The 21,881-nt window shown below is 42.8% G+C and overlaps 1 protein-coding gene across 1 annotated transcript; it reads left to right on the top strand.

The window, feature by feature from the left end:
- The first annotated feature begins 1,879 nt into the window (after positions 1–1,879).
- On the top strand, positions 1,880–21,279 carry Tnfaip6 (TNF alpha induced protein 6). Its single transcript, NM_053382.1, has 6 exons — positions 1,880–1,988; positions 7,517–7,654; positions 11,042–11,203; positions 15,531–15,759; positions 16,824–16,864; positions 20,583–21,279. Exons 1-6 carry the CDS (start codon positions 1,895–1,897, stop codon positions 20,744–20,746), a joined length of 828 nt encoding a protein of 275 aa, NP_445834.1. The 5' UTR covers positions 1,880–1,894; the 3' UTR covers positions 20,747–21,279.
- The last annotated feature ends 602 nt before the right edge of the window (positions 21,280–21,881 follow it).

Genomic DNA, 21,881 nt, shown 5'->3' on the forward strand with positions numbered 1-21,881 from the left:
GCAGGTGGACTGGGAGTTCGAACCCAACTTGATCTATATAGCAAGTTCCAGGACAGTCAGGGCCACATAGACTGAGATCCTATCTCCAAGAAAACAACAACAACAAAAGAAATAGTAGACAATAGCAAATGGCTCAGAGACACTGCTACCACAGCCCACTTGGGTTTTTTGTTATTGTTGTTTTGTTTTGTTTATTTTTTTTACAGGTTTTGTAGTAGTTTCTATAATCTCTCAACAAGATGGTTTTTCTGAGAGGCTTTGTCATGTTTAAATGATTGATGAACCTATTTGTGTGGATTCTGACAGGAAGGAGGATGGTTTATCTTAGTGTCTGTCTGCTACTGCTGATTGGACCTAGGATCTTATACATATTATAGGCATGCTCTACCACCAAGCTTTCTCTCTCTCTCTCTCTCTCTCTCTCTCTCTCTCTCTCTCTCTCTCTCTCTCTCTGTGTGTGTGTGTGTGTGTGTGTGTGTGTGTATCCCCTGTCTCTCTGTCTCTGTCTCTGTCTGTCTCTGTCTGTCTCTGTCTCTCTCTATGTCTCTGTCTGTCTCTGTCTGTCTCTCTCTCTCTGTGGATGTCTCTCTCTGTCTCTGTTTCTGTCTCTCTCTGTATCTGTGTGTGTATCTCTCTCTGTCTCTCTCTCTCTCCCCCCTCTCTGTCTCTGTCTCTCTCCCTCTCTCTCCCTCTCTCTCCGTCTCTCTCTGTCTCTCCCTCTCTCTCCGTCTCTCTCTCTGTGTCTCTCTCTGTGTCTCTCTCTGTGTCTCTCTCTCTCTCTCTCTCTCTCTCTCTCTCTCTCTCTCTCTCTCTCTCTCATCCTTTGCTTATGTTGAAACATCTCATTAAGTTGCCCAGGGTCACAGGCATGAGAACAGGTTCGATGGCGCACACATAAGCATCTCTGGAAAGGGAAGACCTGTAGGTCAGGCGCGCTGCAATTACAACAGTCCTGTACCACCGGGCCTGGCTGGTCTGTATCAGAAAAACCTCTTGCTATAAAACAATCTTTAAAGGTTTAGGGTTCCTAGGGTCAGGCTTAGATAGTTACCCGTTAATGACTGACTTTCTGGGCAGTTCAGGATGCCACTCCTCTGGACCAGAAATATGACCCAGGTCCTATTCTTCTGACCCGTGGTGAAGAGCTCCAGTCTATTGTCATGCAAACTGTGACTGTAAGGGAGGAGGAATCTGGCCCCCCAGGGCTTCTAGCCCCTAGTATCTAACTTACTTAAATTACTCCTTGTGTTACTGAGCAGGATACTGGGCATTCCAAGAATGTCCTAAGACTCAGAAGCTGGGTTTCTTTTCTCAAAGCTGATGTATTTACAGAGAGACAGAGACAGAGAGAAGTGTTTGCCAAGCTACATACACCTTTGTTTTAAATCTCCTTCACAGACTTATCTGGCAGTATTTAGCAGAAACTAAAGCGATACTATCACAGTCAAGATCGGGTTAAATCACAGACCCCAAAACTAACGATTCCAACAGGACCTTCAGGATTCCTCAGAGCATCCTGCTGGAGTCCGGCGTCCTTTAATCCCTTGTGAATCTGCACCCAACGATAAAAAACTTTGTAACTGGAAAGTGTTGGCGACTGACAGAAATAAACGGACTTGTTTCTGAGAAAGAGACTTGAAAGTGTGGATGCTCATCCTGCGCCGTCCCTTCTGGTTGCCAATGCAAATGAGTCAGAGGGCTTGCTTCAGACACTGAACTAATTGTGTAACTCCGCAACGGAAAGTGCCATTGGAGAACGCATGCTGACCTCACAGCCGAAAAAAAACTATTTAAAAGATGTGGAAACCAGATGTTTCAGCCGCATTCCAGCCGCTGCTCTGAGAATTTCTTGTGAGCAGCCCCGACATTGTAAACCGGCTCTGCAACTGAAGATATGGTCTTCCTCCTTTGCTTATGCGTCTTGCTGTGGGAAGAGGCTCACGGATGGGGATTCAAGAATGGAATCTTTCATAATTCCATATGGCTTGGTAAGAAACTCCACTCTCGAGCTTCCACGCTGGGAATATCGATCTATTGACATCATATAGGGCTGAACTGAAGGGGTGAAAAATTCTAGCATGTTCAAAGCTGGTGTTTTCACAGAAAATAGTTTAGAGAGAGAGAGATAGTGACTGACATGCCACTAAACAAAGAAATTTTTCTTTTAAAATTTAAGGCTGTCCTTTTACACAGTGTATTGTTCAAGAAAAAAAAATCAAACAGAGGTTAAGGTATGCTAACACTGTAAAACTATATTTCAAGGTTTCAAAGCAGATATGGTCGCCGACTGGTGGGTATTTCTTCATGGAACTAAAACAATGCTATAATGTTTTGTTTTGCTTTTCCACTGCACTGACAGTAAGGTTTCAGGTGAGGTGGAGCATGCAGAGTTTCTGCAGCAGCTCTGAACTCTGTGTGCTCTGAGCTACAGGGTACAGCTTAACCTTTCTGTCTTCCAACTGTTCTAACAAAGCTAGAGTGTGGTCCAGGAAAGAAGAGGAAAATGTGGGGTTGGGGATTTAGCTCAATGGTAGAGCGCTTGCCTAGCAAGCGTAAAGCCCTGGGTTCGGTCACCAGCTCCAAAAAAAAAGAACCAAAAAAAAAAAAAAAAAGAAGAAGAAGAAGAAGAAGAAAATGCTTTGTCCTTTTCAGTGTGTTCAGCAGGTTTGGTTCTTTTTGTCATGTAAGTACTTTCCTAGACCTTGGGTTAAATGAGGAAAGTTCTTCTTGTTGTTTTTGTTAAGTGTTAGGAATGTCTTGGGCTAAACGTCAAAGATGAACCAAAGACTGATAAATGAATATTAACAGAGAAAACTCAAAATTCCCATTACAGCACTCAAAACAACACTGGAATCTTCATGATTCAAGCTGGTGCTGCCTTTTGCTCACTGTTGTATTTAGTAGAGACATTTTTGGATTGCTTGTTGGGCGGGGGGGGGGGGGCTCATCTTATTCTTGTACAGGATAAAAAAAAAAAGACAAAGCAAAATTAACCTAGATCTTGGTTTATGCTTGCTAGGCAACACATGACTGTAAACTATTTTTCCCTCTCAGCAGTGTTCTCTCTGGTAGAAACTGCGGCCATGAGGATTTCATTAAAAATCTGGATTTAAAATGCATACAGCCTTGCCGCCTCATTTTCCAACTTGAGCGGAAACTAGTTGCAGTGTGACCATTCGGTCAGGATGGGCTCTGAGATTTGGTAGGCGTGTGCATACAATCCAACTGAGGTGCTGCGTACACATTCGTCAGAAATGGGGAGACACCATAAAGCTAGCTGGAATTAAAGTCATATGGGGAGATTTTGAAAGGCTATCAAATTCTCCTGGGATCGGGTGATTTGAAGTCATTGTTTTCGTAATGAATGTGTATGCTACAAAAAAAGGTAAACTTGAGTAAAATGCAGTTCTCCCCCAAAAGGGGAGCAAAGCAAGCCCAGCCCTTGTTAAGAGCACACTGCAGAGGCTTGAGACCCAGGCAAATGCTCCAATCTGGGACAAATTAGGGACCAGTCAGCCCAGCACAAATTGGTTACAGTTGGTTGGGTCAATATAATATTAGAAACTGTTTAGGGAGAAAAGAGAGTTGGCCTCAAAGGGAAGGATCTGGTAGCGACTGTGAAGAACAGGACATTTGGGGGTTGGGGATTTAGCTCAGTGGTAGAGCGCTTGCCTAGGAAGCACAAGGCCCTGGGTTCGGTTCCCAGCTCCGGAAAAAAAAAAAAAAAAAAGAACAGGACATTTGAGCCCTGTGATTTCTAATTTCTTTAATGGCAACTTAACAAGAAAGGAACAGACAGACGAGAAACCAGTCAGTGTGGATCGCAAACAGCGGAAGACAGAGATCCGTTATTTTCAGTCTTCCTCCTGAATCTGTAAAAGACAGGAAGGTTGCATACTATGAGCTCCTAATGGGGGGCTCCTGCTATCATTATTCCCATTTGCTAGATGAAGAAACTGAGGCTCAAGTAGTGATGTCTACAAGGTTACCTAACTCCTCCCAGAAGAACCAGCACGTGGCAGAGCCTACAGTCTACTGTTGTTATTTGCAAAAAAACAGAAACAAAAAAACCCCACTTTTTTTAGTTTTATAAATTAATTTGCAATATAAAAAATGAATAAAATATTGTTTCTTTAGACACATGTATCCTTTTAAAGTTAGAGTTGTACCAACTTTCATCTTAATAGCTGAAAATTCTAAATCCATAAATATTTTTAAATAACAAGTAATACTTTAAAATAATAATGGCCCTGATTTTGTACTACTAGTACTTGGGAGGCTAAGGTAGGAGGAATATTGGGAGTTTCGGGCTAGCCTGGAATACACAGCAAAAACTTGCCTCAAAAAATTAATAAGTAAACAAATACATACGTTAAAATGCTTTGTTTATAATTGTCTAGGTAGGCTCAAGTGTGGGGGTCACGCCTTTAATGCCAGTACTCAAGAGGCAGGTGGATCTCTGTGAGCTCGAGGCCAACTTGGTCAGCATAGTGAGTTCCAGGCCAGCCAGAGCTAGAAAATGGCATTGTCTCAACAAACAAACAAACAAAACAATTTGATATAGACTTGTTCTTCAACTTTTGGGGGTTTTTTTTTGTTTGTTTGTTGTTTTGTTTTGTTTTTTTTTTTTTTTTTCGGAGCTGGGGACTGAACCCAGGGCCTTGCGCTTGCTAGGCAAGTGCTCTACCACTGAGCTAAATCCCTAACCCATAGACTTGTTTTAAGCAAGACATTCTGTCATCACCAAGACTCAAGAGGCTGAAGGACAATCGAGAGTTCGTGGTAAACATAGGCTACCTAGTGAGACCTCGTCATAAGTCATTTCATTAACTGCATTGATTAGTCAAATATGTGCATCGAAAATTCTGCACGTTTGCTCATATGGCAAAATGGAATAGAAACACTTAACAAATTGAAATTACGGCACATGGAGCTTGTTATTTCTGTTATCTTCATACTACCCAGATACATGTCATCAGTTTCTAATAGCTTCGTTTGCTTGCTTGTTTTTAATTACTGGTAAGACAGTTTAAAATTATTTTCTAAAACTCCTTGCTAACATTTCCCCAGAAGTGTATTTCAAGTTTGGAGTAAAATATTAAGAAAAACAGTTTGAAGAAGAAGAATTGGCATCCATTAAAATAATTTGTTCAATTTTTTGCATAAATTTTTTACTCTAAATTCTCAAAATACAGATGGATTTCAACTTCCTAATTAACCAATATTTATAATAAATAATTAAATTAAGCATGCATTCTTTTTCTCTACCAAAAGGCATAGTGTCTCAGATAAAGATACTTAGTTCAGTGTGGTGGCACGCATCCTTTAATTTCCTGCGCATTGGTGTTTTGCCTGCATATGTGTCTTCGTGAGGGTGTTGGGTCCTCTAGAACTGGAGTTACAGGTGGTCGTGAGCTGACATGTGGGTGCCAGGAACCAAACCCTCATCCTGTGAAAGAGCAGCCAATGCTCTTAACTACTGAGATATCTCAAGTCCTGGTGGCGCACATTTTAATTGTCCTACTTAAATGGCTGACACAGGAGAATCACAAGTTCTAGCCCAGCCTGGGGCTACATACTTGTGGTTAAAGAACACTGGTTCATCTTTCAGAGGATGAGGATTCTGTTCCCAACAACTTCCCGGTGGCTCACAACCACTTGTAACTCCAGTGCCAGCAGATTCAATACCCTCTTCTGGACTTCGCAGACACTAGACATAGATGTGGTACATAGACATACATGCAGGAAAAACAAAACCTCCCATGTACCTCAATTAAAAAATTCATTAAAAAAGATAAATACCAGGTTGGGATTTAGCTCAGTGGTAGAGTGCTTGCCTAGTAAGCGCAAGGCCCTGGGTTCAGTCCTCAGCTCCGGGGAAAAAAAAAAAAGATAAATACACTTTAGTTGCCCACTCATGCACGTCTAAATCCTTTGAGGAGGACAGCAGGGTCTGAGCCACAATACCTAGGCAATTTCCTCGAGCTGTGTGCTTAAATGAATAAGGAAATTAATGACTGTGTTGAGGCGTTGCCTCATGATGGACACCGGAACAAGTCATCCACAAGGCAGAAATGGTCTCCGTTGGTGGTGATCTGATGCTGCTAGCATTTTCTGATCCATAAGAATGGGACACAATCTCAGTTGATAGAGTGCCTGCTTAGCATGCAAAACTCCCTGCTTGGGTTCCCCAGTTCCAAATAAAACCAAGTGTTATGCCTGTAGTCCCAGCACTCCGGAGGTAAAGGGGAACAGAACAGATTTCAGGGACTTCCTCAGCCGCAAAGCTAATTAGAGGCCATCCTGGCACGTGAGACCTTGCATCGAAATAAGCGAATGAATTAAAAACACCAAACTGACTGTTGTCTTCTGTAACCAACGGTCTTTTGCCATTTAATTTGCGAGAGCTGGGTCCTTGGAGTCTAGAAAGTCAGGAAACACAGCCAGCATGATTTCCCGTCAAACTATGGCAGAGTCAACTTTAGTTTGAGGAAAAGAAAAAAAAAGATAAATGAGTCGAATCAGGACATGTTTCTGGATTTGTGTCTTATGTGCTGAGTTATTCAAGAATTCACTGGAAATGTCTCCATTGTGGCTGACTGGACAGACCAGTATACAAAAGCTTAATAGTCATCTAGACAACTGGGTGGTACCATTAGCACTATTGGAGATAAACTTGTGACCATCATCTGGGGAGTCTCTTGACATTGTTTCTATGGAAACACCACTGCAGTCCCCAAACAATTCATTGAACTGGTGACCCACTGGAAGACAGGGTGTGTGTGACTTGCCGTCACCTAAACTATGTTGGGAACAACACATGAACAAACAAATCAGGGAAAGAGGTTAGAGGTGTGCCAGTTTTTGTTTTGTTTTTTGTTTGTTTGTTTGTTTGTTTTGGGGTTGATTTTATTTTTCTTCTTTCTTTCTTTCTTTCCTTCTTTATTTTTTTTATTTTTTATTTTTTATTTATTTTTTTTTTTTGAGACAAGGTTTCTCCGTTTAGCCCAGACTGGCCTTGAACTCACAAAAATCCACCTACCTCTGCCTCCATAGGCTGGGGTCAAAGGTATATGTCACCATTGCCCTGCTTTTTTTTTTTCTTCTGGAGCTGAGGACCGAACCCAGGGCCTTGCGCTTGCTAGGCAAGAGCTCTACCACTGAGCTAAATCCTCAACCCCCATTGCCCTGCTTTTATGGTTCTTTTAAAGTCTTTTGAAAACTGTATTACTTGTGGTTAGTCTAGAAATACAATATAATGTTGTATTAAAAACATCCTTTCATGCTACCAGAAACTATTTAAACTCCAGTCTTTATGGGTCCCTTGAAATTCTCCTTCATTTTCCCCCCAACCCCTCAAAGCTTTCTAACAATAAAAACTAAACTGCCGTGGCAGCTGACCTAGAAATTTCTTTGCCAAGAACATGTATCTGATGTAATCTTCCCTCTGAGGCAAAACTTCCTTTGTTCCACAAGAACGGATAATAGTGTACTGATGACGTTCTATCGTTGACAGAACAAGCAGCAGGCGTATACCATAGAGAAGCCCGGGCTGGCAGATACAAGCTAACCTATGCAGAAGCCAAGGCGGTATGTGAATATGAAGGTGGCCGTCTTGCAACCTACAAGCAGCTAGAAGCAGCCAGAAAGATTGGTAATTGATTTGATAATAGTTTTTCTTCTTATTCACCCTCGGGAACTTGGGGGGAAATCCACCTTTTCCATGATTCTTATTAAAATTTTTCTCTCAAGCCCTTTGGGATCGTTCTCTATGTTGTGAGGTTATCTGGGCTTCCCTCATTCCTTCTGCCTAAAATCTGAAGTTCTGGTAATAGCATTTCATGAGGGTTGGGCACTCTCCAGTGAGAATTAAAAAAATACTAGTCATGACAGAGATACTGCAAGTTTGGGTGATGAACTGACAGGGAATTACCCATCAGAAGGAGCTTCGTTAGGAGAGAGAGCCTCCCAACACCATCAGGGGCTGCAAGGAAACGTGATTGAGACTTGAAAAATCCAGAGAACAGGAAGTAAGATGAGGCCTTTAAGGGAGAGAGAGAAAGAAAGGGGCGGGGAGAGCGATCGAAGAGATGTCCTTTAAAAACCTAGAGAAGAACTGCATTAGCAGAGAGCTTCAAGTGGGAAAGCAGGTCAGATACCCAACCTGTTCAGCTCCACATGGACCTTGATGGGAAAGGTCTTTGAGTCCTAGGAACAAAGAGAGGTTTCAGACTTTCATAGATTTCTGGGGTATGTCCGGAAGCTCCACTAGCCTGTCTTAGTCAATGTGATTCCTGACCCGCCACTGAGCCAAGTTCTAGCAGGGCCACAAATTTACAACTATAAAGGGGAGGTGCTACAAGGTCACAGCACCGTATGCTTCTTAATTCTCTGTCCTCAAGATTTCTTAGAGAAAGAGGCAGATAGAGGGTCTGTGATCTAAAAGTAAACACCAAAGGAAAATACTACCCCATTTCCTTGGTATCATTGAAACACGGTGTATTAATGTTACTGTAACTGGTACTCCTTTAAATATTGTCCTGTCTCTCTTGGCATGTTAATGTTGGCTTCCTCTGCTACTAAAGTCTGCAATTTTACAAATCAGTTTACCTAGTAGTCGTGCAGGGTCTCTGACCACCACAGCTATCAGAGTAACAATCGGAGGGAGGCAAGAAGGTAGTTTAGTTCAACAGGACTCAGTAGCTGCTGTTGGTTTAGACTTTGGGAGTCTGATCCAAGTAGTTTACTGTAGGCATATCTAAGTACATCACAGTTGATGACAATGAATTCAATCCTGTGTGCACCATGAAACATGACTACATGGAAATCCTTTGTAAGGTACATGTGATATCTTCCATGAAGATGGGCCCTATAGACTGACAAGTTCACAGTAGGGTCTGTAGTCTCAGTCGCACAGCTACTGAAAAGGTCACCAGGCTATTAACCATGTCTCTTCCCAGACTTCTAACCAGAAAATAGGTTACACATCCTCCCCTTTGAAGGGACAACTCTGTGTTTAACATTCCCAGTTCCCCTGGTGCTTATCTGTGAGTATAAGGACTTCTGGGCCTTCCCACAGCGGTAGGAAAGTTACAATTTAAGGAACTTTTCTCTTAGTATTTCTTTTTTTTTTTTCCTTTCAAGTTAGTCCCACTATATAGCCCAGGCTGGCCTCAAACTTGTGCTCCTCGTCAAGCCTCTGCTAACCTCATGCTGGAACCGTAGGTACCTACCGCCATGCATTTGTACCACTGTGCGGTGAGGTTGAAAGCGGTGAGCGGGTTTTACAGCGGTAGGAATAAGAAACAGGGACGATGATAATGCCCAGACACCTTCTGGAAACCACAGCAAGTAACATGCTGCTCTTATTTGGGTTGGTTTGATCTTTGCTTGTTTGTTTGTTTGTTTGTTTTGAGACAGATTCCACATAGCCAGCCCACATTGGTCCCAAATCTACTCGATTCTGTGCCTGGTGTTGAGTTACTCCTTCCTCCTTAGCCCCCCCAAAATCTTGGGACTACAAATGTAGTCACACTATACTGCCCAGAGTTCCCCCATACATCTCTGCCTCCCAAGTGCTGACATTAAAGGCATGGACCACCACGCCTGGCAACTGCTATTTGCTTCTTATTAAAAAAAAGCTAAGCTACCTTCTCCCTTGTGAGGCCTCATCGGAATTCCTTCCCTTATAGGCAACTCCTTGGCAAAGCCTCCACTACTTTTATACTTTATTCAAGACAAGCGTGCAGCAGTAAATTATCCCACAGCAGCAGGACAGGATTGTTTCCAGGATCTCCACTGATAAGCAGAACCCAAAGATGTTCAAGTCCTGTGGCTCAAACCCAGGGCCACACCCTGCTGCGCAGGCTCAGGCCTGCAGCCATCAGTCAACACCCATGTCTTTGTGTTTCATTTGCTTGCAGCCATGACTTTTATTTGTGCATTTTTGTTTTGGAGAGAAAGTCTTGCTGGTCTCAAACTTGTGATCCTCCTGCCTCAGCCTCCTGAGGAAAGATATTATGGGCATGAATACCCTGCATATTTTAAATCAGAGATTGTTTCCAGTATCTACCATAATATGAGCACCATGTAAGTAGAGCACTGGGAAAATAATGACAAGAAAAATGCCTGTATGTGTTTGGGTGTACTTTTTCTCTGGCAGAGATTGAATTTAGGGTATTATGCATCTGAGCCCAGTGCTCTGCCACTGAGCAACAGCCCCTCTCGGATGCAGTTCTGCAAGGAAGCAATTTTCATTCCCAGTTGGTTGGATGCACAAATGGATATGGCTGAGGGTTTTCACTTAAGTGCACACCCAGCTCTCAGACAAATGACCCGAAATCAATGTTTCTCATACTTTCCATGGCCCTTAATTCTAATCTACCTGCATCTGTTTTTGTCCTATTTCCAAATAGGACCACTAGCTAGTAAAGGTCAGAATTCAAATTTTATAGCCAGGCATGGTGGCTGCCTACCCGCAATCCTGGTGGTGCTTCAGAGGCGAAGGCAGGAGCTTTAGGAGGAGTTCAAGGTCAGCCTTAGCAGAGGGAGAGTTTGAGGCCAGCCTGCTTTATATGAAATCGTGTCTCAAGAAAAAAAAAATGGTGAGCCAGGCATGATGGCTTTAATCCCAGGACACAGGAGGCAGAGGCAGGTGGATCTCTGTGAGTTTGAGGCCTTCCTGGTCTACAAATCAAATTCCAGGACAGCCAGGGGTATGCAGAGAAACCCTGATCTTGAAAACAAAACAACAAATCAAAACAACAACAACAAAAAGATAGGTTTCATTTGTATTCAAACTTTGGTTGAGTGTTTGGTTGGTGGTGCTAGTGTATTAACCTAAGGCCCAGTGTTTGGTACTCTATCTTACTTTGTATCCAAGTCTAACCTTGAACTTAAAATCCTTCTGCCTCTGCTTCCAGAATACTATACTTGCAGGAAGTTCCTATTTCTCAAGGATTTGGCGGGGTGAGGAATGTACGGTTGGAAGTGTCAGTCTTTTCCTACTAAATGAATCCCTAAACTTCTCTTTCTCTTTCAGGATTCCATGTCTGTGCTGCTGGGTGGATGGCCAAGGGTAGAGTTGGGTACCCCATTGTGAAACCTGGGCCCAACTGTGGATTTGGCAAAACCGGCATCATTGATTATGGAATCCGGCTCAACAGGAGCGAGCGGTGGGACGCCTATTGCTACAACCCGAACGGTTTGTTCTTTAAATTGATAATGCTGTGCTTGCAGAAGTAGTTACACAAACAACAGCAGCAAACTGTTCCCTACCGAGAGATTAGGAAAGAAAACAGCTTTTCTATCTAAAAATGAGCGTGCGTGGTGATGGCGATGATAAAATTATACCCACGATTCATGGGGTCCTTTCTTGCTGCTCGGGGACCTGAACTGTGTTCCCTCCTTCATATTTCACTAAAGAAGGAGAATTATTCCTTGTTTATGTTCTGGGCTGGGGGGGGGGAGGGAAGCAGACTCTTCTTTTCAGATATATTCTCTCAGACATGACACTTGATGCATAGTATAGAATAGAGTTTATTCAGGGCATGGGGAGGGGAGTTGAGAGTGTAATAGAGGCAGAGGGGGGGGAGGAAAGAGAGAGAGAGGAGAGAGAGAAAGAGAGAGAGAGGAGAGAGGAGAGAGAAAGAGAGAGAGGGGAAGGAGAGAAGTATCTATAAGCTTGTGAAGAGAGAGTGGGGAAGGGACTGGGTTGAGAGTAGGAGCAAGAAGCCAAGGGCCAAGAGCAAGAGAGGGAGGAGGGGGCTAGCAGACCCCTTTATAGTGAGTCAGGCATACCTGGCTATTGCCAGGTAACTGTGGGGTGGAGCTTAGACAGAATGCTAACAATACCACAGTCTAGGGCACCTGTCACAGTCTTGCTGAATAGTACTGACCCTCACAGAGCAGCCTTGCATGTCCATAAGCAACATATAGCACAAAATTAAGTGGATTCCAGGTAGAAAGAATGATGCTTAGAGCCAGACATTACACATTATGAAATATAATGCAGTGAGTGGGTATCTTGGCAGACCATGCCAAAGGGTACCCCTGAGAAATCACGGCATGCAACAGAGCTGGTATAAAAGAGGTTTATTGGAGAATGGGAGGGGAATGAGGACCCGGGGAAGGGATAAAGGCTGACAAGTAGACATGTAGACAGGTAGACAGACAGGGAACAGAGCCGTGAGGGCAGAATGGGAGAGACACTGAGAACCAGAGAGAGCTGTGGTGGAGGGTATGGCCTTCCCACCAACCCCCCACCCCCCACCCTAGACCTGGTGGTGGAGGAGGCAGGTCATTGGAGGCAGATCATGGCACAAGCAGCTGCTGGGTGCCTGACAGCGGGCCAGTGGAATTGCCTGTCCACTAACACTACACTCATTCCAAACAAAGTCCAAGGCATTTATCACAGGACAATGATCAACAAATCATTTCGGTTCCTTGTTTTGTGCTGTTTGGGTTTTGTTGTTTTGGGCGTTTGGTTTGGTGTGGTTTGGTGTGGTGTGGTTTGGTTTGTCTTTATTTATTAGACAGGGTCCCTGGCTGGCCTGAAACTCATTACATAGACCAGGCTGACCTCAAATTCACAGAGTGCTGGGATTGAAGGTGTGTGGAACCATACCAGGCCCAGATCAATTTGTACACACTTCAACGCTCTTAGTCCCAGCCTGTACTACGCTACCGTCATTGTTAATCATTGCCAGACACAGCACAGTGAAGTCAGATTTGGTAGCATGTGTCTTTAATCTCAGCTGTTGGGAGACAGAAGCTGGTAGGTCTCTGAGTTTGAGGTAAGGCTGGTCAACATAGCGAGTCCCCAGCCATCCAGAGCTGTATGGTGAGACCATGCCTCAAAGCTAAATGGCAAAGCCAAAGTACAGGGTAAATGAAGCTGTGTTAGTGAAGGGATCTAGTAAGGATGACATCTTAATTCATGAATCTTTATAACTGCTGCCTTTTCTCCTGGCAGCAGAATTATTCTGGGAATATGCGCACAGAATCCTGGGAGAGTTGCTCTTTCCCACTTCTCAGGACACTCAGTTTCTTTAGACTTAGTATGTTGATTATATATGGTGGGGTCAGCTTGAGGGACAGAGAGCTCTGTAAACTGCTACTGGGAAAACAGCTTGTCAAAATGCATTGGGCTGAAGAAACTAATATCAGAAAAACTAAGCAATCTTCACTAAAGTCACCAAGTTGGAGCTGACGGAAATGAGCCAGAACGGGGTCGTTAAGTTCTAAGAAGGAGGGTGCTGGGAAGGTGGCTCAGCGGTGAAGGGCACTCCTGCAGAGGATCAGTTTTAATTCCTAGCAATCCACATGGTGGTTCACAGCCCTCCATAACTCTAGTTCCGGGGACCCCAAGGCCCATTTCTTACTTCTGAGGACACTAGGCATGTTCATGACAGTGTTCAAAAACACAGTTATTTATTCAGTTTTGGATGTGTGAAGTGATGCGGACTAACGTCACGTGTGAATGCTTTGGTTTTTAAGACAGAATTTCACTGTGCAGCCAAAAAAAAAAAAATTAGCTTTGTTCTTCCTCCCTCCTTCTCTCTACCCCTCCTCTTCCTCCCTCTCTCTCCCTCCCTTCCTCCCTATCTTCCTCCCTCCTCCTCCTCCTCCCTCTCTCTTCAGGGTATCACTGAGCATCCCTGGTTGGCCTTGAACTCACTATATAGACCATGCTGGCTTCAAATTCACAGAGGTTCACCTACCTCTGTTTCTAGAGTGGATCACCATTGTCAATATGTACGAATGTTCTCTTTACCAATTAGGATCCTAGCCAGGCCTGGTGGCACAGGCCTATAATCCAGCACTTGGAAGATATAGGTAGGAAGATCAAGACTCAAGTCCTGTGTTGGCTACATAACAAGTTCAAGGCTAGCTTGGGCTATATAAGACCTTGTCTTTAAAAGACATACAACAATACTAACACAGTGCTAGTGTGCTAATCCTAGTGCTAGTAAGACACAGACAGCAGGACCCCTGGGCCTTGATGGCCATTCAGCCTAGCCTGCTTGTTGAGTTATAGGACAATGAGAGAATATGTCTTAAAAAATAATGTTGGTTTCTAGACATACCATACTCACAGTCAAGTGATACCCCAAAGTGATCACCTCCACCAAACAGGTTAGGTTTTGGCTTTGGTTTTGTTTTGGTTCTTTTGAACACAGGGCCTCACTATGTAGGACCCTGGGCACTCACTCTGTAGACCAGGCTGGCCTCCAACTCACAGAGATCCACTAGCCTCTGCCTTCCAAGTGCTGGAAATAAAGGTGTATGCCATTGGGCCAGCAATGGGTTAGTTTTTTAGCTTCCACAGTCAACCATCTCTACACACTAAACTCATCGGGAATTTAAAATTACCCAGTTTCCGCCATGGTTTTTTCTCTAGGTCATGTTGCAAACCACCATTCCTGACTTTCTTTAGGTTTAGTTTTTGTTCTTCTTTCTTTCTTATTTTCCTTTGGGAGGGGGGTTGGGTTCCAGATAGGGTTTCTCTGTGTAGCCCTGGATATTCTGGAGCTCACTCTGTAGACCAGGCTGGCCTCAAACTCCCAGATCTGACTGCCTCTGCCTCCCTCAACTGCCTCAAGTCATGAATTCTAGTATTCTAGAGAGTGCAGATTTAGGGCTGGGATATCTCTTAGTTGTATGACCTGTGCTTAATACATGGTAGACTTGGCTTGAAGCCCCAGCACCCAAAAGAGCAATGGCAAAACAGATGTGGTGTAGCACACCAGTAATCCCAGCACAGAAGAGAGGTGTAAGGAGGAATGGTATACATTCAAGGCTGCCCTTGTCTACCAATGGCAGTTCCAGGCCAGCCTGGGGACCCTGTTGCAAAACAAGAAAGAGATAAAGAGGACACAGGCTACAAATTATATTAAAGTGACTTTTATAATGATCTTGCAAACAGAATGTACTGGATCTGTGAGTCTAAGCCTCTGAATGCAGTGTGACAATAACACAATAAAGTCCCCATCTTCCTGATGACACTGTTGGTAACATGAATGTGCATTTAGCAAAACACACCAAAGAATATGTAAAGGGCTTATACATTTTATGCCTTAAAAAAATCAGAGCAAGGAAAAGTGTAAACAGAAATGCAAAAGGGTTGCTATTCTTGCTATTTTCACACACACACAGCCCGTGTCCATTTTAAAAAACTTAGGAACCAGACCTGTAGGATGACACAATGAGTAAAGGACCTTGTTACTAAGCCTAATGGCCATCCCTGTGACTCACATGGTGGAAGGAGAGAACTGATTCCCTAAGGTAGTACACAGAGAGAGAGAGAGAGAGAGAGAGAGAGAGAGAGAGAGAGAGAGAGAGGAGAAAGGGAAGGGAGGGAGAAAGAGAATACATTTTTTAAGTTTAAAAAATTATTTTAGAAATTATTATCAGCTATAAGCTTATACAATATATAATATATTATGGATCATATATTGTCATTTCTTTAGTATTTTATATAAAAATAATATATAAGGTCTATCTAAGTAAACTTCCGTTTCCTATTTCAGCAAAGGAGTGTGGTGGTGTCTTTACAGACCCGAAGCGAATCTTTAAATCCCCAGGCTTCCCAAATGAGTATGACGACAACCAGGTTTGCTACTGGCACATCCGGCTCAAGTACGGTCAGCGAATTCACCTGAGCTTTTTGGACTTTGACCTTGAACATGATCCAGGCTGTTTGGCTGACTATGTAGAAATATATGACAGTTATGACGATGTCCACGGCTTTGTAGGAAGGTAGGTGCTGTTTCCCCACCCAGCATGATCAGAGAACGTCTGGTACTTATCTGACACTCCGTTAGCTTTCTCTCCACTGTTCCTGTAGTGATCGCTCACTATCAGTGTTTCTCCTCGCTCCCGCAGAAGGTAACGCTTTCTCCTTCTCCCCCCCTTTCGTCTCCACCTCCCTCTCCTCCTCTCCTTTCTTCTCTCCTTCCTCCCCAACCTTACTCTCCTCTTTGTCTGGAGACCTGGGGTTGCAGGCTAACCTTAAACTCATTATGTAGTTCAGGCAGGTCTTGAACTCCTGATCCTCCTGCTTCCACTTCCAAAGTGCAGGCATACTTCAACACACCCGGCTTTCATAGAACATGCCAAGAAAGGGTTTTTTTCTTAGCAGGCTGTACCTACGCTAAAATATAAAAAGGAGGGGTAGCTGCCTTTGGTTGTTGTTATAAAACCTCATTGTGTAGTTTTTCAAACCCTCAAGTAACTAAAAACCCAGGAAATAAAATTTCTGTTAAAATGTTCAAGTCAGTCTCTCCCTGCCTCCCTCCCTCCCTCCCACCCTCCCTCCCTCTCATTTTGGTTACCCAGGCTAGCCTCAAACTCACTATGTAACTGAAAATAACTTTGAATCGGATTCTTCTGTCCCCAACTCCATGTTAAGGAAAAAAAAAATCAAGAAATTAAAGATAGCCAGGCAGTGGTGATGCATGCCTTTAATCCCAGCATCAGGAGGCAGGCAGACCTCTGAGTTCGAGGCCAGTCTGATCTAGAGAGTGAGTTCCAGGACAGCCAGGGCCACACAGAGAAACTCTGTCTCAAAGAATCCAAAAGAAAAAGAATTAAAATGATTCGCTGGGAGGCAGGGACAAGCAGTTCTCTGAACTACATACATAGTGAGTTCAGGGTCAGTCAGGGCTACGTTAAGTGAGACCCAATAAACTTCTTTTAAGTAGAGAAAAATGAACCATTATTTGTGGGGAATCAAGTGTTTTGGTTAGAAATATGTGTCAAATCAATAACTGTGTACTTCTTTGTGTGTGTGTGTGACCCGTTTTCTAAAAATTCCCTTTCAGATACTGCGGTGATGAACTTCCAGAAGACATCATCAGCACAGGTAAATGCCAAAGTCACTGTGAAATTTCCATTTGCTTTTCCACAGCGCCCTCAAAGTTATTACCCTTCACCCTTTACACCTGAGAGAACTGAAAGTAGAGACCGTTCATTAGCTTGCAATAATGCCAGGTCTTCGTTTTCAAGATTTTGGCCAACTCCGTGATCAAAATGATGTGTGTGGACAGCTCTCGTTGGCAGCCAACAGCTTGAGTCCCTAAGAACTGCTGATGGCAGAAGGGTTCAGGGGAGTAATAAATGTGTAAGGGCTGGCGTGCGCTCAGTAGCTGGGTCCTTGCTTTACACATGCAGTGGCCCTAGGTTTGACCCCCAGCACAGATGAGGACGATTATGACGAGGATGAGGACGATGGTGGTAGTAATAAATAATGACAGAAAATACCCATCCAGAAAAGACTGAAATGAATTATCAAGGAAACACAGCCACCCATCCGTAGTAAACAATTGCTTGGTTAGCATCTCGTTTCTTCCTCAGTACAACATCCCTTACCGTTCTAGAGCTACTTCTGGCAGCCATTGCATAAGAAAAGAGAGGTTAAGCCAGGCAGTTATGTCCCGGGAGACAGATCCAGCCTGGTCTACAGATCGAGTTTCAGGACAGCCTGGGCTACACAGAGAAACCTTGTCTCGGATAAAACAAAACAAAACACCAAAACAAAAACAACGACAACAAAACAGAAAAGGGAAGTGCTGGGCTAAACGGTGATAAAAAGGTTTCTTGTTTGACCACCATAGAAAAGTTTTTGCATGCTAATTTATGTAGTAAATCTCGAAAGGCTAGATATACCGGGCAATGCGAGCTGAATCGTGCCCATGCACGCACGCACACACTCACTCACGCGCACACGTGCGCACAAGTTATTTCGTATACTATGTTCTAAGAAATAATGGCCTCAAAACACGCCCCTAGTACCCTAAGTTAATCCCAATAGGCAGTGCTACTCTTTAAGTTATTCTAAACAGCTTTTCCTTTTTTTTTTTATTTTTAGCTAAAACCTTCCTTTTCTCGGAAATCTTTGTTTTCTTTCTCTTCCCAGCGCCAGTTACTTGGCATTCTGATAGCTTCTGTTTTCTCTCCAAGTCATAAAATTATCACAGCGCTTCACACCTAAGAACAGCACAGCTCAGCACCCAGCCAAGGCAGTGCCAAGTCCTCCTCAGTGCCTGCCACACCCAGTCTTGCCTCGCAGCTCTGAGGTGTCATTTTTACAAGCTGCGAAGCTCTCGACTCTATCCCTGAATGATTACTGTTGAAAGCGTATTAATTTGTTATTGCTACACTCTGGGGGGAAACCCACTAGAAATAAACCTCTTATCTCTCTTTTCTCAAGGCAGACTCTATGTTAACAGAACATCTGAATGAGATTGGCTTTAGAGCTTTTACAAGGGCGTCAGGGCCTGAAATGTTTCCTTCAAAAAAAAAAACGACAGCAGAACTGGGTGTGGAAGCAGAGGCAGGAGGATCACCCCAGAATTTGAGGCTAGCCTAGTCTACACACAGTCTCAGGACTATCTAGTGTTGTCTCAAAACAACAAGAGAAACAAGAAAGCATTATCGGGAAGAAAGTCTGAAACCTAACTTAATTCCCTGGTTGTCCCAAAGAGGCAGCTTAACCAAACCAGCACTGGTGATTTTAGAACAGTTTCTCTCCAGCAGCTCTTCGTAGACTTATATTCCTTGTAGATTAGAGATACGAGTTTCTTTTGTTTTGGCTTCCTCTTTAGATCGTCACCTGGCACCTATGAATTTTGGAGCAGGGTCCCAACTGAGTTTGACCTTAAATTCTCTGTAGCTGAAACTAGTCTCAACCTAAAATCCTGATCCTCCAGTCTCTGTCCAAATGGTTCAAGCCATGCCCAGCTAACCAGGGCTTCTCTTACAGTACAAAATAATAATAATAATAATAATAATAACAATAACAATAACAATAACAATAATAATAATAATAATAATTGTATCAGGCAAATCTTCCAGTATTAGGAAAATACAGTGTGACAAAGGGATCATGAAGTCTGCAGCCAGGCTGCCTAAGCTTGAGCTGGCCTCAGCCAGATGACACCAGCTCCATGGCTTTGGCAAAGATCACACACACACACACACACACACACACACACACACACACACACACACGGTTCTTTTATTTAATTATGGATTGAGGATCTAAGTTAAGAAAGGCTTCCAGGGCTGCCAAGATGGCTCAGAGGTTAAGAGCACTTGTTGCGGGGTTGGGGATTTAGCTCAGTGGTAGAGCGCTTGCCTAGGAAGCGCGAGGCCCTGGGTTCGGTCCCCAGCTCCGAAAAAAAGAACCAAAAAAAAAAAAAAAAAAAGCACTTGTTGCTCTGGCCGAGTTCCAGTTTCAGTTCCCAGTGCTCACCCCGTGACTTACAAACATCTGTAAATCCAGTTTCAGAGGCCCTGATGCCCTCTTCTGACTTTGGAGGGTATCAGACTTTTATGTGCTGCACACATATACATACATGTAAAACAAAACGTTCATGCACACAGAGTAATGGATGTAAGTATAAAAATAAAATAACAGGTTTTTTTTTAAGATTTATTCATTTATTATGTATAAGTACACTGTAGCTATCTTCAGACACACCAGAAGAGGGCATTGGATCTCTTTACAGATGGTTGTGAGCCACCATGTGGTTGCTGGGAATTGAACTCAGGACCTCTGGAAGAGGAGTCGGGTGCTCTTAACCGCTGAGCCATCTCTCCAGCCCAAAATAACAGTTTTTAAAAGATGCCTCAGCAGGTAAAAGTAGAAAGGAAGATTCAACTCCACAGAGTTGTCCTCTGACCTCACGTGCCCACTGTGGCAAGCTCTCACATGCACAAACATCAACAACACATCCATACACACAATAATAATTTTCTATTAAATCTTTCCCCTGAAATATTCCTATATTTTGGCACTTTCTGGTCAACATGTCTTAAGGTGCATTTTAAGTCCACTGTAGAAGTAGGCCTCTAGGTTGATTTCTTGGCTTTCTTTTTCTTTTGTTTTATATCAATTTATTGATCAATTTACTACTACTACTACTACTACTACTACTACTACTATCATTATTATTATTATCATTATCATTATTATTATTATATTATTATTATTTTGTGGCAGACACACTCTCACTCTGTAGCCCTAGCTGGCCAAGAAATAACTATATAGTCCAGGTTAGCCTATAACTCACAGATTGGTAGAGGCCACTACAATTGGCCATACATTTGCTTCTTAACAATGGAAAATTTGCTGCTCCCCATCAGTTAGAAAATAGCCCATCTAGACCTTCAGTTCTTCTAATTCTGTGCATCAGTAGATATGAATAATTGTTTTTTGTTGCCTTGTGGTGCTGTAGATCAAATCCAGAATCTCAGTAAACTGGGCAAGCACCCTATCTTAAAATTGTATTTGTTTCGTTTCATTTGGAGAGGCAGAAAGGTGCAGGAGCACGAGCCCTGGAGAACCTTCTAAAACTTCTCCCACATGAGATGGGAGGCCCAAAGTTAAATAGAAAACTCCCTCACTTGGCTCCAATGTGCAGGGCAACTATGGGCACTAAACATGAGAATGCACGTCTGGACTTGGGCGATCTCGTTTACATCCTAATCTGTTCTTCTGTGAGATGAGTCATTACTGAATTGTCGGACAAATCACTCTGGAATAACCTCCTTCTTCTTTTGTGTGCCTCCCCACACAGGAAATGTCATGACCTTGAAGTTTCTGAGTGATGCGTCCGTCACAGCCGGAGGCTTCCAGATTAAATACGTCACAGTGGATCCTGCACCTAAATCCAATCAAGGCAAAAATACAACTATGACTGGAAATAAAAAGTTCTTAGCTGGACGGTTTAGCCATCTATAATTCTTATTTTTTTTTTAAAAAAAAAGATGTTCAAAACATCCAGTACAATATTTATATTTGTAGCTTTTGGACCTCATTTGTTCTCAATTTTGTATTTTTTGTTATTAACATGTATTTATTATTTTCGTGAATGTGAAAGCAATATGTAATTGTGGGGGAAATTGAAAACTACAGAAAACTTCGAATGAGTTAAAAAAAAACAACTCATAATTGTACTACACAGAAATAACTAATGTTAACATTTTTTAATGTTTGTCTTTCATTCGTTTTTCTACTTATAGTATTTGTATATATGTAACTCTGTGATTTGCATTTGACTTTTGGCATTCTGCCTTATGTATAGTTTTATAACCTGATATTTTTGACTTTAACGTTTTAGAGCTCAAGCAATTTCCGAGATCACTGAGTTTTCTATAAACTGGAACTTTGAGTAGTTGTAAATGTGATTGTCCCCTGCCTTATTTAAACTAAGTTTATATCAGGATTTAAGGTTGATTTCATAAATGGTGTTGTAATAAATACTTTTGGACATACATATTGTGTAGTTCTTTAGTTTTAGGGAGAACATAAGCCTAGATGTAGAAATACAAATCAGAGACTAATTAAAATAGAATCTTTTTTTTTCTTTTTTCTTTCTTTCTTTCTTTCTTCCTTTTTTCAAAACACGGTTTCTCTAACAGTCCTGGCTGTCCTAGAACTCACTTTGTAGACCAGACTATCCTTAAACTTACAGAGATTTTTCTCTGCCTCTGCCTCTGCCTCTCAAGTGCTGGTGTACACCACCACTGCTTGGTGAATCTTTTTTAAAAGTTTATTTATTGAACATGTTTTCTCTCTCTCTCTCTCTCTCTCTCTCTCTCTCTCTCTCTCTCCTCTCTGTGTGTGTGTGTGTGTGTGTGTGTGTGTGTGTGTGTGTGTGTGTGTGTGTTTGTGTGCCATGTGCACATAGAAGTCTGAAAGTAAGAAGAGGGTATCAGATCCTTTTGAACTGGAGTTAAAGACAGTTGTGAGCTGCCCTGTGGGTTCTGGGAAGATCAAGTGCTCTGAACCACTCAGTCTCCTCGGTGGGTCCTGAACTCAACCTTTTTGAATAACAAAAAAACCCAACAGTGTACTTAGGTTGGTAATTTGGCTT

Source organism: Rattus norvegicus, chromosome 3 (assembly GCF_036323735.1).
Source record: "Rattus norvegicus strain BN/NHsdMcwi chromosome 3, GRCr8, whole genome shotgun sequence".
Lineage (NCBI taxonomy): Eukaryota > Metazoa > Chordata > Mammalia > Rodentia > Muridae > Rattus > Rattus norvegicus.

Excerpts from the sequence above, each read along its gene's own strand:
- Tnfaip6 (NM_053382.1), top strand. The coding sequence starts at position 1,895 with ATGGTCTTCCTCCTTTGCTTATGCGTCTTGCTGTGGGAAGAGGCTCAC. Across the intron at positions 7,655-11,041 it reads AGAAGCAGCCAGAAAGATTG|GATTCCATGTCTGTGCTGCT; the intron begins GTAATTGATTTG and ends TTTCTCTTTCAG. Across the intron at positions 15,760-16,823 it reads GTCCACGGCTTTGTAGGAAG|ATACTGCGGTGATGAACTTC; the intron begins GTAGGTGCTGTT and ends ATTCCCTTTCAG.